The following is a 14996-nucleotide window of genomic DNA, read 5'->3' as shown; positions in this document are numbered from 1 at the left end:
CCCACTGTTAATTTTTGTAACTCTGAGCTTAACTAGCTTTTCGGTGGTCCCTTGAAATAAGAAACGTGCAGTTTAAGCCGTGCCTGTCTTTCTAGCAACACTGAATACATCCCCAATTTGAAAACTGTCATTGATTCCACATTAGAAATGAAATGCGGATGTGTTTACAGGTAGTGCTGCCTTCTTTCTCCCTTCCCCTAGGAAGAGATACTGCTGAAATGCCAGGCATGTATTCGCCTGGAGAGTACAACCTTGCTGGCTTTGCAGTTGGTGCAGTGGAACGAGGCCAAATGTTCCTGCAGCCGGAGAGAGTTGCTGAGGGGGATGTCATCATTGGACTAGCTTCTTCTGGGATTCAGAGCCATGGCTTTAACCTTGTAAGGAAGATTCTCTTAATGTCTTCCCTACACTACTCGTCTCCAGTACCTGGTGGATGTGGCGACCAGCCATTAGGTATAATAATATCTGCTTTTTAAAGGTGAACCTTCCTGGAAGTGAATCCAGTTCAGTTATTTTCTTAAATAGACACTGGCAGGGTTTTTAGACCTCAAGATTGAATTTCCTAGTTATGGTTGCCACCAGCCCAGTTTTAGGCCCATGGTCCAGTTCCTTGGTTTCTGAGATCTTTCATCCATTTCCCCACAGTGTGGCAACACTGCTTGCGGTCTTCCCACACTACTCTTGGTAGGTTCTGTGTCCCAGAGATAGCAAGAGAAATGCTGATAAAAGCATCATTTCTTGTATTGCCTGATAAAAGTGCTTCTGCACTGATTTTCATCTCTAATGATTTTGTAAACTTTTATGATCACAGGAGAACTATTACTAACTCCAACCAAAATCTACAGCAAGGCTCTGTTGCCTGTCCTTCGTTCAGGGCATGTGAAGGCCTTTGCCCCTATCACTGGCGGGGGGTTACTGGAAAGCATTCCCAGAATCCTACCTGAAGCATTTAGTGTAATTTTGGGTAAGTTGAAAAGAACCTTTTCTGTTATCGGTAAATGACATCTAATATAGACCTGATTTTTTTTAAGCCTGGTCTTTAGGAGATTTAGGGTATGTGTATATTCCACAAGGGTCGTAGTGGGGAAATCCCAATAGTGAATCTCAGAGCCTGAGGCTACGGTGCTAAAATTAGCAGTGTAGACATTCCTGCTTGGGCGGGAGCCTAGGCTCTGAGACCTGTCCCCCATGCTGGGTATAGGAGCCCAGACTCCCGCCCAAGCAGGAACATCTACAGTGTTATTTTTAGTGCTGTAGTGTGAGCTTGAGTCTGTAGACCTGGGTTGTAAGACTTGCTGCGGCTGTTCTTTTGCAATGTAGACATACCCTTAGAAGTGAAGTACCTGATTTATAGGTACTTGAACCTCTGAGTGGCTTAATGGGTACAAAAAGCAGGGCCGCGGTCTATAAACGTCTTGCTTAAAATGTTTGTGTTTATAGTTTTAATAAGTTTCAGCAAAATGTGTAGCTGCTAAGGAGCATCTGTTTCTAGGGGGAGACTAAGAATTCATGAAGATAGCTTCTGCTTCTCAAACTGCGTACTCAGATTGAACGTTAAAAGCTTGGTAAAGGAGTGAAATGCTACACTTTGGGCTACAGTCTATATATAGCTTATACAGTGTTATGGAAAGGCAGTAGCTTCTCCACAGATAAGGACGCATCTCAGTTTCCATTACAAGTCTGATCTTGGCCACCAGACAAAAGTCCACAGAACTGAACATCAGACATAAAATTAGCTCATAATGTCTGTAGCTGAGATAAAATTTCTCTCAGATTTTAAGTAACTTGGACAAAGCGTCTATAAATTACAAGATATTAAAAATATAGGTGTTCATCAGAGTCCACAAAGTCTTCTAACATTCTCTGTCCTTCAGTAGAATGAAGATAGAAAGGAAAGAAATGAAAACTGAGTTTACTGTTCCCAGGATCTAAGATTAGATGATAAAATTCTAATTTTGAAAGTTATTAGAAATGTATATAGTTATGTCAAAACGGCATGTTGGCTCTGTCAGCTTAAAATAGGCCACCAACTGACTACAGGAGACAAACTCATTAAAAAAGAAAAGTCTCTAGTTCTCTTCCTGTGGAGATACATTTGCAAGGGAGGCTGGTCAATAGAGAAATGTTCTAGCAAAGCTGGAGCTAATTAGACAAGTTTGTAAATTAAGACACTAAAAAACGGTATTCGTCATAGTTAGAATATTTTATCTAAAACATTTTTGCCAGATCTCAGCTTGAGAGTGGACAGTAGGAGATAATTAAAATTAGGTCTGTTGGGTTTCTCTCTATTTTCAATATGGTTCACAGGACCAAGCTTCTGAACTTTACAGTCAAGTTTTAAAGGTTAGTAAGCGTTCAAATAGGAACATGAGAGGGGCACAGCAGGCTATGACAACCATTACAGTGCTCCTGATGAGCCTTGGGCAAATCAGTAGGATGCTGATGAACTTTACAAAGTATGCTGACGGCTGGCTCAGCGGCAGTGCACCAATTCACCCTTCAGTGCACACAGTTACCCATCATAAAGTGTATGGCAGTGTTTCCCAATGGTGGGTCCTGATAGAAGGTTTAGATGAGTCATGAGGCCCTAGGTAAATATACACTTATTCCAGCTTCATGTAGAGGGGAGACCTCGGGGGGTTGGAAAATGACCCTGCCCCACATTCTCACTGCAGCAGTGGCACCTGTCCTGCAGGGCTGGGCCCAGTTCCCCACCCCAAGCATTGAGACCCAGCATGGGGTCACAGCACCACTCAGGTTTGGCCTGGCTGTCTCTCCCCAGTAGGGTGACCAGACAGCAAGTGTGAAAAATCAGGACAGGGAGTAGGGGGTAATAGGAGCCTATATAAGAAAAAGACCCAAAAATCTGGACTGTCCCTATAAAATTGGGACATCTGGTCACCCTACTCCCCAAGCCTGAGTGATGCTACATCCCTCCCCGGCCTAGCCCTGTGAGACAGGAGGCACCGTGTCAGTGTGGGTTGGGCTCGGCCTCTAGCCCCCCTTTTCCTACCCCCTGTCCACACGGGGCCAGTATTAGGGTTGGGGTACCAGCAGTGCCAGGTTTACAATGGCGCCAGTGGCTCCATGGAGCCGGTCCCATGCTCAGAAGGGGCCCCAGTCTGCTCCACTTGCACTGCGCCCCGAGACCCAGTCAGCCTGCTGGCTCCCCACCACTTGCTCCTCAGGCCGAGGACGCTTCTCCACCCCCTGACCCCACCCCCCTGCTCCTCTCTGCCCCCTGGCCGGACCTCAATGCACCTCTGGCTCTGGGCAGTCTCTACTTCCCACCACCTGTGCGGCCCCACCAGTCTCCCCGGAGCTGAGCTGCCTGGGACTGGTGCAGAAGCCTGGCCAGTCTCAGCCAGGTGTGTGCGGGGTGACAATATGGGGGGAGCTTGCCTGGGCCCTTCAGGCAAGTAGGTCCTGAGGGAGCCCGGGCGGAGCCGGCCCTGGCCTGGCTGATCGCACCACTCCTGAGGGGCCAGAGTGATTCCCGGCCCCGGGACCAGTTCTGGCTGCGCTGCTGGCTCAGCCCGGCAGACACAGTCACCTCCCAGCAGTGCTGGTGAGTGCGGCCGGGAGGCGGGGGTGGGAAGTGGGTCTCTGGGGGGTGCTGGGTTGTGAGGTGGCAGAGAAGAGCTGTGTGTGTTGGGGCACTAGGGAATGGAGGTTCCATAGGGGGTGCTGGGCAGTTGTGCTGGGCAGCGCTGTCCTTAGGCATACGCAGCTGCATAGGGCACCCGAAAATTTGGGGCACCACCAGGACAGCAGGTAAGAGCAGGTTGGCTCCCACTCACCCAGCACGCGCAGCAGTCTCCTTAGGCAGGGGCCATATTCACAGAGCCAAATGCAGCTGCGCATTCTGCGTGAGGGAGAGGGTACGGGGGTCTCTGCGGGGAACTGTGACTCTCCGCTGCTGTGAGATGGGCCGGGCAGCTCAGTATCCTTTGGTGCCTCGTCCCTCCCCTCTGGGCTGCGAGCCCAGGCTGCCACAGCATCTGCTGCATACAAAGCTCAGTGTGTGTCAGAATTTGGGGGGGAGGGTGTCTTCTGGGGGTCTGCGGGCAGGGGTGATGGCGGCTGTGCCCCAAGTTGGGCATAGGGGCACCAGTTTAATAATACTGTGTAGGGCCCCATAAATCCTAAGAATGGCTGGGGTGGTGAGGCTGTGGGCAAGGGTGGTGTTGTGCAGGGTGCTGTGCATTTGGGGGGAGGTGCTGGGCATAGCAGGTCCAGGAGACTCTAGCCATAGGGAATTGGCGGGGGAGGGTGTTCCGGTGTTGGGTGGGGGGGCTGTGTGGCACAGCATGGGCCCGCCCACGAGGGAAAGGGGCATGCTGGCAGCACAGGGTCAGGCGGGCCACTATGTGTCTGGCAACTGCTGGTTTGTAAATAGTGCCCCGGCCATGCCATGCCATGCCCCATTGCCTCTGGCTTGCCCCTCGCTCTGGGGACTGACGTCCCCTGCCATGCTCCATTGCCTCCAGGGGGGCCCACAAATATGTTTGGTGCCAGGCCCACAAAAGGTTAATCCAGCCCTGTTGGAAGGTGCATAAATGTAATGGTGTGTCACAAAGAAAAAAAAAGTGCAGTGGTGGTTTGCTTATTAAAAATTGGGGAACCACTGGTCAGTAGCAAATTCCTCTGCTCTCTGAATCAGTCACTTTGAGCCATCTGCACAGCACAAGGAAACCCCTGCACTTTCCACGGTGGGTGTAAATGGCCTGGGGCTTGAGGTTTCTGACTGATCTGGGACAAATGTCACTTTGCTCTATCATGGTTCATCTACAGCAGTATGTTTTCAATAGGCTGTTCAATAGTTCCCATAAGTTTTAATGTGAGTTGCACAGGAAGTTAGCTGCCCAATGCTTTTAAAATGTAGAGGATATTATCAATTATACAACAGTTTATATCCAATCCTTTTGCTGATCTATAAACATTCCAACCATTTTCAGATGCTTATAGTTGGCAGATACCTGAAATCTTCTCCTGGCTCCAAACAGAGGGAAACCTCTCAGAAGAGGAGATGGCCCGAACGTTTAATTGCGGGATCGGTGCTGTCTTGATGGCAGACAAGGAGCTGGCTCAGCAAGTTCTGAAGGATGTACAGAGGCATGAGGAAGCCTGGCTGATTGGAAATATAGTCCCAAGCCACACAGGTTACTGGGCCTCTTAACTTGAAATAAGAAAAATGGAATTCCATTCATTAGGGCCTGATCCATCGTCCATTGAAATAATAAAAAGCCATTCATTGATTTAAATGGGGTTTGGACCAGGCCCTTAGAGATGCCCTATTTAGGCTGTAAACCAACACAAAGTAGATCATTAAGGGTCTATTTCTTGGTGGTTCTGAGCACTTATTAGGAGACAACATGCTTTCACATGCACGTCTCCTCAACTCAGCACCCTGCAGAACTGGGGCCTTCATTCTTCAGTATAGATCAAGTGAGAAGTAATTTGCTACTAGAGAGGGACCTTACTAAGTCAGTGGACAGAGATACCTGTAAAACTGCTTGAGACTTAGGCAAATCTCCCTAGTGTCTACAGGCATATAGGTACTCCTTATGTTATGACTGCAATAAAATCATTATTTCTTTGGGTCATATTTTACCAACATTTTGTCAACAAAACTCCCATATGACAATAGCAGCAGTTATTTTGTGCAAATTTGGAGGGTAGAAGGAGGCTACTATTACATGCTTGTGGGTCTGCCAAGTGGTAGCTAGATCATCCCTAGTTAGGTGACTCTCCGTTAAGTAACTCCATCCACTTGGGTGTGCATGCAGTGAGACTTTCACCAGGCCCTTTATGATCCACAAGCAGCCGCTTTAGTAAGGGAGATACGAGGAAGTTTTGGTTCAGTTGAGATCACTTTTAGCATCCCCTGTAGGGCAGTACGAGGTGGGTGGGGGGGACGAGGGACAACTAAGAGAGAGGTTTGATATGGGATGGAAGAGATCTGTTAATACGTCTTTACTATTTTAGGTCCCAGTCTTGCAAACTGTTACATGTGACTAACTTTACACATGAACTTAATGAGATTAGTTAAATTATTCATTTCTATATTTCAAATATTGGATGAGTGTTGATGTTAGCATAAATTATCACTGATAGGTTTGCTTAGTTGATTCTAAATAGAAAAGTATTTTGATATTTTACTTTGAAGGATCTTCTCATGTCAAAGTCAAGAATCTCCTTAAAGCCTTGCAGTTAAATAGATCCCAGTGTCTGCAGAATGCTGCTGATATGGACAGTCACCTGCATGTTGAGGCCCCAAAAAGCAAAGTGAAAGTAGCTGTTCTCATCTCTGGAACAGGTGAGTTTGCATTTTTAAGTGCACAGGATGACATCAAATTCAGCCCCACCGTAAGCATTTACATCTCCATTTACTTCAGTACACTTGTACCTTCTTAAACCAGGACTGAATTTGACACAAGGTCAAAAAGATGTTCTGTGCTAGCCACTAAAAAACATTACTTGTGTGAAACAGGGTGGGTGGCCCTTCTATCAGCAGATAAGTCTTAGACCACATGTGACACGGTTGTCTTGCCATCCCAGATGGAGAGAATGAATTAGTCACATGACAGCCATGAGACTAAAGCAGCCTTCTGGGAGGGTAGAAAAACAGAGATCTAGCCAATGGGGGACTGCAGAGTGAATCTACAAGAAGAGAAGTTTCCTGCAGTGGTCCCCAAGGAAGGAACTTGGGGCTGGGTAGAAAGACCCAGATGGAAGATTTGTTTTCTTTTTTGGGAGAAAGCCAAAAAGGCAGGCCCGGTCTTGTCTTCTCCGTTGTCTCCAAGGACAAAGGAAGAGAGAATACCTCGGGGAGGAGGGGCACAGCTTAAGGCTCAATGGAAGACTTTTTTGTGTTTGTTTGGAACTTTGTTAATAAAACCAGATCCCAGGATGGGCTGTTACTGGACTTGTGAGAGTCTCTTTTTTAGTTATTGAGTATCAAAGATGGGAAACTGAGGTTGGGGACCACAGAGGGGCATGCGGAAGACAACTGACTTTGTTGCATACTGCTAATCCACAAATTCTTTAGTCCTTTTCCATTCGCATGCTTGTTAAAGCAGATAGTATTTTAATGCATCCAAACACTTTGATGAAACATACGAGGATTAGATCGCATAGGTGACGGTAACACATTGTCCCTACCTTGCCAAATCAAACAACACCCGTGTTAGTAGTGACCACAAATTATTATCTAATGGCTGTTTGGTGAACTGAAGTAGTGCTCTGTCTGATTCTCAGTGGACAGAAACCACCACCACCACCACCACCGCTGGCACTATAGCTGGTCCCCCTACTGTCACTCTCAGGACTGGTCTACACTAGAAAATTAGATGAACCCAGCTGTGTCACTCAGAGGTGAACAAAATCCACACCCTTGAGTGATGTAGTTTAAGCCAACCTAACCCCTAGTGTAGAAATACTAGGTCAATGGAAGAACTCTTCCATCAACGTAGCAACTGCCTCTTGGGGAGGTGAAGTTATGGGAGATGTGCCACTGTAGCATTTCAAGTCTAGACAAGCCCTCAAAAGAGGCCAGGGATTGAATACACACGGAGACTGAACTGTGCTTGCACCCCAGAGGGGCTCCCTCCAGGCAGGTCATGTCTGAAACATGTTGCTATAGTAGTGGGGGGGAAGCTTATACTGGCTACGGCTGTGGTATTCCTGTTGTATGGATAAACAAGACTTTGGTCTTGAAGGCTGTCTACCTGGCACTCATCCTTAACACAAATTTCACATATAAAAATTGAAAAATATTTAAAATTATATAAAAATAGTAAAAGGAGATAACATGGTTAGCAAGATTTCTCCATATAATGGAAATCCAGAATGTGTAGCATCACAGAGGGGTGAAATATAGGATAACATGAAAAGGACTCAAAGCTCTTTGAAAACGGGTTCAAAGCAGATTGCCAAAAATATTAAGAAAACAAGGCATTGTTCAATAACAGCCAACATGGAACACTCCTAACTGTTGTTTATTTAGGAGCAGATGTTATCCCCAGTGCCCTCGCTCAGTAACTTTGCTAGGCATGGGAGAAGGGGGTGAATCCTCCCCTTAAATAATAAAGCATAGTATCTGGAGTAATCTGTATAACATTAGTACCTCCTGCCACCCTACTCTTTCCCAGTGCACATCTGCAGCTGGACTCTGTGTACTTTGTAGTGAGCTTTCCCTAGGTTGCAAGAGTGGCCCTCTATGCCTCTGGAAGAGGGGACAGGCTTTGCCCATTAATGTGTCTGAGCTCTTCTGGTCACTTGTTGTTCGGAGATTGTTACAATACCTGTGCCAACTTTGGAGCCCCCAAAAGGAAAGCTGGTTGTATTATTGCTTTTTATGATGCTGCAGGCATTCATCCCCCAAAGGGTGATAGCTAAGGCTACATTTTAGTCATGGGTATTTTTAGTAAAAGTCATGGACAGGTCACAGGCAGTAAACAAAAATTCACGGCCCGTGACCTGCCCTGACTAAATCTTGGGGGGGGGGGGGCAGCCTGGGGGACTCTGTGTGCTGCCTCTGCCCTGAGCGCTGGCTCTGCAGCTCCCATTGCCTGGGAACCATGGCCAGTGGGAGCTGCAGGGGAGGCTCCTACAGGTGGAGGCAGTGCGCAGAGCCGCCTGGCCGTGCCTCCACCTAGGAGCTGAGCAATATCCCTGCTTCCGGGGAGTGCCCCAAGGTAAGCGGCACCCAGAGCCCTCACCCCTTCCCATAACCCAACCCCCAGCCCTGAGCCCTTTCCCACACCCACACTCCTGCTGCTGCTGTGTGAGGAAGGGAGGCACGGTGGCCCGACACTGCCCCAGCGTCGGCCGGTGCAGTTAGTCCAGGGCCAGTTGATTCACAAAGTGAGTAAAGTCTTCAGCATCTTGTTTATAAGACTTGTTCTTCTCTTTTAATTTGAGGTACAAACCTTGCGGCACTTATCGCATATGCAAAAGAACCAGCAAGCTGTGTACAGATAGCTCTTGTCATCTCTAACAAGTCTGGAGACGTGGAAGAATTGAGAAATGCAGCCCGGGCTGGGATTCCCACCAGGGTAAGGACATCCATTTCCTTTCAGTCACCAGAGAACCAGCTACTGCTTTTACAAATCTGGAACAAGTTTTCACTAATAATTCTGGCCCCACATTTATTTAAACTTATGTTAAATTGTTAGCTAAAAGTATAAAACAATGACATCAGATAGCTAAGATCAAATCCAAAATCTTGTAGGACCTGAGCCAATGCTCACTGAAATCAGTGGACATCTTTCCATTAACTTCAATGGGCATTAGGACCCCAATTCAGTGAAGGATTGAAGTGTGTGCATTGAAATCAATGGGACTTTAGATGTGTGCTTGCTTTGCTGAGCCCCATGCAGCTTACACCTTTAACTGACAAGAGGAAGAAGAAATCAGTAAAACGTCATTTTTTTTGGACTGCATGTGCACACTTTCCCCTCCTATGCTGCATTTATCCATTGGCTTCTTGAGTATGTAGTGAATATCTGCATAAGAAGACCTCCTAGCTCTCACACCATCCCCAATTACTTTCAATAGCAAAGTGAGTCTGATTCTGTTGTTATTATTATTAAGCAGAACTTCATGGCCCAAGGAGTCCCATTGATTTCAATTGCATAACATAGGCATACAGTAGAAAGAATTGCACACACACTGAGAATAGTGATACCATCTAGAGCAGGGGCGGGCAAACTTTTTGGCCTGAGGGCCACAGTGGGTTTCTGAAATCGTATGGAGGGACAGTTAGGGGAGGCTGTGCCTCCCCAAACAGCCAGGCGTGGCCCAGCCCCCGACCCCTATCCAACCCCTCACCCCTGCTTCTCGCCTTCTGACAGCTGGGACTCCTGCCCATCCAACTCCCCCGTTCCCTGATGGCCCCCTGGGGACCCCTGCCCCATCCACCCCCCCCCATGCTCTCTGTCTCCCACCCACCCCCGGACGCCCTGCTCCATCAACCCCCCCCCCCCTTCCTGACAGCCCCCCTGGGACCCCTGCCCCATCCAACCATCCCTTCTCCCTGACTGCCCCCAGGCACCCCGCCCCTGACTGTCCCCTGCCACCCCATCCAACCCCTCTTCTCCTTCCTGACTGCTCCCCAGGGACCCCTGCTCCCATTCAACCCCCCTGCTCCCCGCCCTCTGACTGCCCCAACCCCTATTCACACCCCTGTCCCCTGACCACCATCCCGAACTCCCCTGCCCTCTAGCCAACTCCCACTGCTCCCTACCCTGGCCCCAGGACAGGCAGCCACACCACGCAGCACAGAGCACCGGTTCAGGCTGGGCTCTGCAGCCGCTCTGCCCCAGGAGCTTGCTGCTCCGCCACCCAGAGCACTGTGCCAGTGGCGCAGTGAGCTGAGGCTGTGGGGGGAGAGGGAACAGCAGGGGAGGGGCCGGGAGTGAGCCTCCCAGGCCAGGAGCTCAAGGGCCGGACAGGACAGTCCCAAGTGCCGGATGTGGCCTGCAGGCCGTAGTTTGCCCACCCCTGATCTAGAGACTTCTGACTTAAAACATAGTGAGCCAAAAACACGTTCTTATAATAACATTTAAGATCCTGAACCATTCTCTGTTCATACAGCTATGCTCAGACAGTAATGAAGGACATAGTAGCATTTAGTGGTTCTCCCATGCATCTGAAAGTTTGAGCTAGCTCCCCCAAACTGTTAAACTGGAGGCACCTTAAATTTTCTCCAGCAGTCTATAGGTTCATATCTGAAAAACATGTGTTAAGGGCCTTCAAAAGGTTTTCATGGGGACGAGGAACACTGCTCCATCACCTGTATTGAGGAAAGTTGTCTTTAAAGGAATTGAAACACTTCCCTTGGGTATCTGGGTTTTGGTCTGGAGTAGGGAAGAAAACGAACTTCACTCATCTTACACACAATGTCTGATCAGTCCAGTGTCTTTTAAAATAAACTCCCTGTTGCACAAGTCAATGGCTGTAAAATGATGGTGCTGCTTTTGGTGAAACCACATTGTTTTAAAGTAAATCTATTCACTTTATATGCATTCTTCATGTGCATCTGGATTCAGGATAGGAGTAAGAACTTTGTCAATCATATCTTCTCACATGAAAAAATCACTAGAAAACACCCTTTTAAGGGATACTGCTGCACTGACTGGCAGGTGAACTTAGATGATGATATAGATCTTTCCAATTTCTGCTTCCTATGATTCTGTGAATTGCAAACACCGATTGATAGTACACGTGAGCACTAGCAAAGCTATAATAACTTTTTAAAAATATTGGTATGTTTTGGCATGGGCCTATTTTGATTTTCCTTTGTTCTCCAAGTAGTTACCCTCATTCTTATACATTGAGTCACTTTTAGTGTTTTGGCTTTGGTTGTTTTAATATTTTAGGTAATTGACCATAAATTGTATGGAAGCCGCTCTGAATTTGACCACACAATTGACAGAGTCCTTGAAGAATTCTCTGTTGAACTGATCTGTCTCGCAGGATTTATGAGAATTTTGTCCAGTGCTTTTATCAGAAAGTGGTATGGTAAGAAACGAGAATAAATAATTGTTAGCAATAGCTGTAAAAGAGGCATGAAAAATATCAGTGCTTGGGGCCCATTCGGGAGCCTGGGGACTTTTCCAGTAGCGCACGGCATTGCCACTACAGGGCAAGATTCTAACGCCTTTTGTCATATTAAGTAGCACCGTCTTCTGCATACAGTTGTATTTAAATCAATGGGGAGTATCTTATGCTTTCATTCATGTAATTCATTCACTCGAATCAATGGGACTTTGCAAAGGGTAAGATATTACCCAAAAAGATTTAAATTGTGCCCTGGGTATTGGGGTGGCAGAGGGGCAAAGAGGAAGGAAAGCAGGGTCCCCAGAGTCACTAAGCTCCTCCCACCCCAGGCAGGTGGCTGAAAAGGGCTGGGGAGCAGGTGGAGGGTTGGTTCTGTTCACTGCAATGCACCTGGTGGCATAGCTGTGCCCGTGCATCAAGGAGCACATGCTGTGCTGGGTATAGACCTGGGGCAGTTACTCTTTGCCAAGAGTAGCAGGAGAACTGGGAGTGAGACTGTGAATTCTCAAGTCCATCCTGAGCTGCTCTATGAGCAGCACAACAATGCACTGCCCCTTACCCTGGGCTTGAGGTAAAACCATGATGGAGCCTAGAGTGAATAAGGCTATTAGAATCTGACCCACAGGGTATATCTATCCTGCCTAGGTCATCTGACTTGGACTATGAGGCAAAAAATTGCATTGTAGATGTTTGGGCTTGGGCTGGAGGCCGGGCTCTGAGACCCTCCTCCTCGGAGGTTTTCGGAGCCTGGGCTCCAGCCTGAGCCTGAAAGTCTACACTGCTATTTTTAGGCCCATGATCCTGAATCAATTGATCCAGGCTCTGAGACTCAGTTCTGTGGGGTTCTTGTTGCAGTGGAGATGCACCCATAGAGACCAAGGTTCCAGTCACAGAGGCTGGGAATGCACACTCCCTAGCCGTCAACACCTCTATCCTGTTAAAAACCGTCCAATTCCTGAGGCCTCAGTGAGAGGTTACTCCCTTTTTATTCAGACCTTATTCAGACATCTCCTCCCAGCCCCACCCCCGGGGGAGTGATCTGTGTCACACTTTCCCATCTGAAGATTACTGCTGTCTCTGCACTGGCACAATAGCATCCCTACAGAGTGGTCTCTTTCTTTCCCAGCTCCCCTTATGCACAGAGTTGTGAGCTGGGTATGCAACTTAGGGAGTAGAGGGAACCTTCTGACCCCTTCCTCCTATCTGTGGCCATGGAGGACAAGTGACTGTCTTGCCTTTATCTCAAACCTCATTTTGCTTGGCTTGCAGCAGCAGCTGTATTTCGCTATCCTTGGCCCTGGAAATGTAATATTTCCTAAACGATTTCCTCAGATCCTAGCCCCAGCATCTCTGCTTTTGCATTTTAACCCTTGTGCACCTTAGTAAGTTCTGATTGCTGTTTGGAGCCTTCCAGATTGTGGAATGACACCTAGTGTTATGAGCTCTTGCTGACAAATATTTTATTAATTGACTATCATCTATGTTTTTTATTTTAAAAGAACTTCAGCTTAAATTTTTGTTCTGTTTTTTTAATGATTTTTAGGTAAAATTTTGAACATTTGTCCATCACTATTACCTTCAGTCAAAGGGGGAAATGCCCATAAGCAGGTGCTACAAGCAGGAGTCAAAGTCACTGGCTGTACAGTACATTTTGTACTTGTAAGTATTGTTCTGCCTCTAAGAATTATTCTAACTCTAGGCAAATGATTATTGTATCACAATAACAAATGCATAAATGTTATCCAGATAATATCAGTGTAATGAACTTGTACCTGGAAGTACTGGAATTATTTCCAATAAAATAGGAAGAGTTGGAAGTTAAATTTCTGTAGGAAGATTAGTTTATGAATAGGAATGTGCAAAAATGTGCCCCAGTCCATTAAAGACCCAATGCATGCTTTACCCTATGCATGTGAATAATCCCACTGATGCCCTTCCCAAGTGATCCATCCCTTTAGATCGCCTTATCTCTATTGCCTTCTTCTCATTCCCTCCTTCACCCTCCTTCCCTTCACGATAGAGGCATGTCCCAGTCTTTTCTATCCTGAAAAACTATCCATCAACTATCTTTTTGCATCTCTGACATAACCCCCATCTCTCCCTTTTATCGCCACTCATCAAACATGTGGTCTGCAACTGATGCAATGAATCCATCCCTTCAGTCTGCCTTCTGCCATCTCCACACTTCTGAAAATGTCCCTACTGATCTTTTCTTGGTCAAATCTCAAGTCCTGTACACCATTCACATCCTCCACCTAGACCTTTCTGCTACTTTGGATGCTGTCAGCCATCTTCTCCTAACAACAGATTTATAAATATCTCCCACTTAGGAGGAAGCTAATACAGGAGCAATAATTCTCCAGGAGCCTGTCTCTGTGAACACAGATGATACCGAGGAGACCTTGTTGGAAAGGGTGAAGGAAGCAGAGTGCCGAGCCTTTCCCATTGCCTTGCAGCTGGTGGCCAGTGGAGTGGTGCGACTAGGAGCAGATGGTAAAACCTGCTGGAAACAAGGAACCCAAAGCTTGACTCATCATGAAAAGCAAGATTGCATTTCCTCCACTACTACTCTGAAGCCACAACAGTACAATAGGCTACAGTCAAATGCATGAATGTTCTACTCATTGCTCACTGGTTTTTCTCTGTCTGTTGTTTCTTCTGTCCTGCTTTCAGGCAGACCAGTTTCATATCTTTCATTCACAACTGGAGATATATCTTCCCCAATCTAAAGTTACAATTCCTTTGCTAAATCAGTGTTGGAACCTAAATTACCACATGTTGGGTTCGTGCATGTTCAGCTGTTTGTTAAAGGAATATATATATGTATTCATAAAGCAAAGAACCAGAGAATTTAAGGTGTGAAAATAACAATGGTTTATAAGGGAAATCTAGTTTTGTCAGTATCTCCTTTTGATTGTTAATCTGATTCCAGAAAACCATGAACTTCACAAATCAACCCTATATGAATTGAAGCAAGGACAGGGGGGCAAGCTATCACTAGGCATTCTACCACCAAGGGCAGATCCAGTCAGATCAAAATTAGGTCCCTACTTGACAGGTGAGGGAGATGGAAAAAAATTAGGCAGCTTTCTTAGAGGAAAAGTGCTAATTTTGTAGAAAGAGGTTGGTGTCTCAGTGAGAAGTCTCCCCTTTCCATCGCCATGGTTGGAGGCTCCTGGGTGTCTCTCTGTCTTCTCCCTGGTGGGTCTGTAGCTCTATGTGATGGGGAGTGAGCCTGGTTATTATGGCAGAGAAGGGGGAAAGAAGTGTTAATTTGATCAATGGTCAACTCCATCTGCCTGAGAAGTCAGAGACAAAAATTAGCACAACTAGGTTTAGACATTAGTCACATTTCTAGAATTAGGATCAAAGCCTCCGCTACTAGCAGTTCCTGGGGCCCTGCTCTCAGATAGGTAAAAATGCAGACAAAA

The 14996-nt window shown here is 46.8% G+C and overlaps 1 protein-coding gene across 8 annotated transcripts in view; it reads left to right on the top strand.

Moving 5' to 3' along the window:
* LOC120388475 (trifunctional purine biosynthetic protein adenosine-3-like) overlaps positions 1-14399 on the top strand; it is a 46032-nt gene extending 31633 nt beyond the window's left edge. For 5 of the 8 annotated variants that reach the window (XM_039510322.1, XM_039510300.1, XM_039510309.1 and 2 more), the window contains 8 exons: positions 202-453; positions 812-964; positions 4959-5162; positions 6170-6319; positions 8926-9059; positions 11385-11526; positions 13109-13224; positions 13896-14399. In XM_039510322.1, coding sequence (XP_039366256.1) covers positions 202-453; positions 812-964; positions 4959-5162; positions 6170-6319; positions 8926-9059; positions 11385-11526; positions 13109-13224; positions 13896-14177 — 1433 coding nt within the window. In that variant the 3' untranslated portion in view covers positions 14178-14399. Of the gene's footprint in view, positions 1-201; positions 479-811; positions 965-4958; positions 5163-6169; positions 6320-8925; positions 9060-11384; positions 11527-13108; positions 13225-13895 lie in introns of those variants that run through there. The other 3 variants (XR_005590582.1, XM_039510354.1, XM_039510344.1) reach the window with 3 other exon arrangements.
* Positions 14400-14996: the final 597 nt, after the last annotated feature.

Source organism: Mauremys reevesii, linkage group 1 (genome assembly GCF_016161935.1).
Source record: "Mauremys reevesii isolate NIE-2019 linkage group 1, ASM1616193v1, whole genome shotgun sequence".
In the NCBI taxonomy this organism is placed as follows: domain Eukaryota; kingdom Metazoa; phylum Chordata; order Testudines; family Geoemydidae; genus Mauremys; species Mauremys reevesii.
The sequence above is the reverse complement of the archived record's forward strand: the minus strand, read 5'-3'. Positions and strand labels throughout refer to the sequence as shown.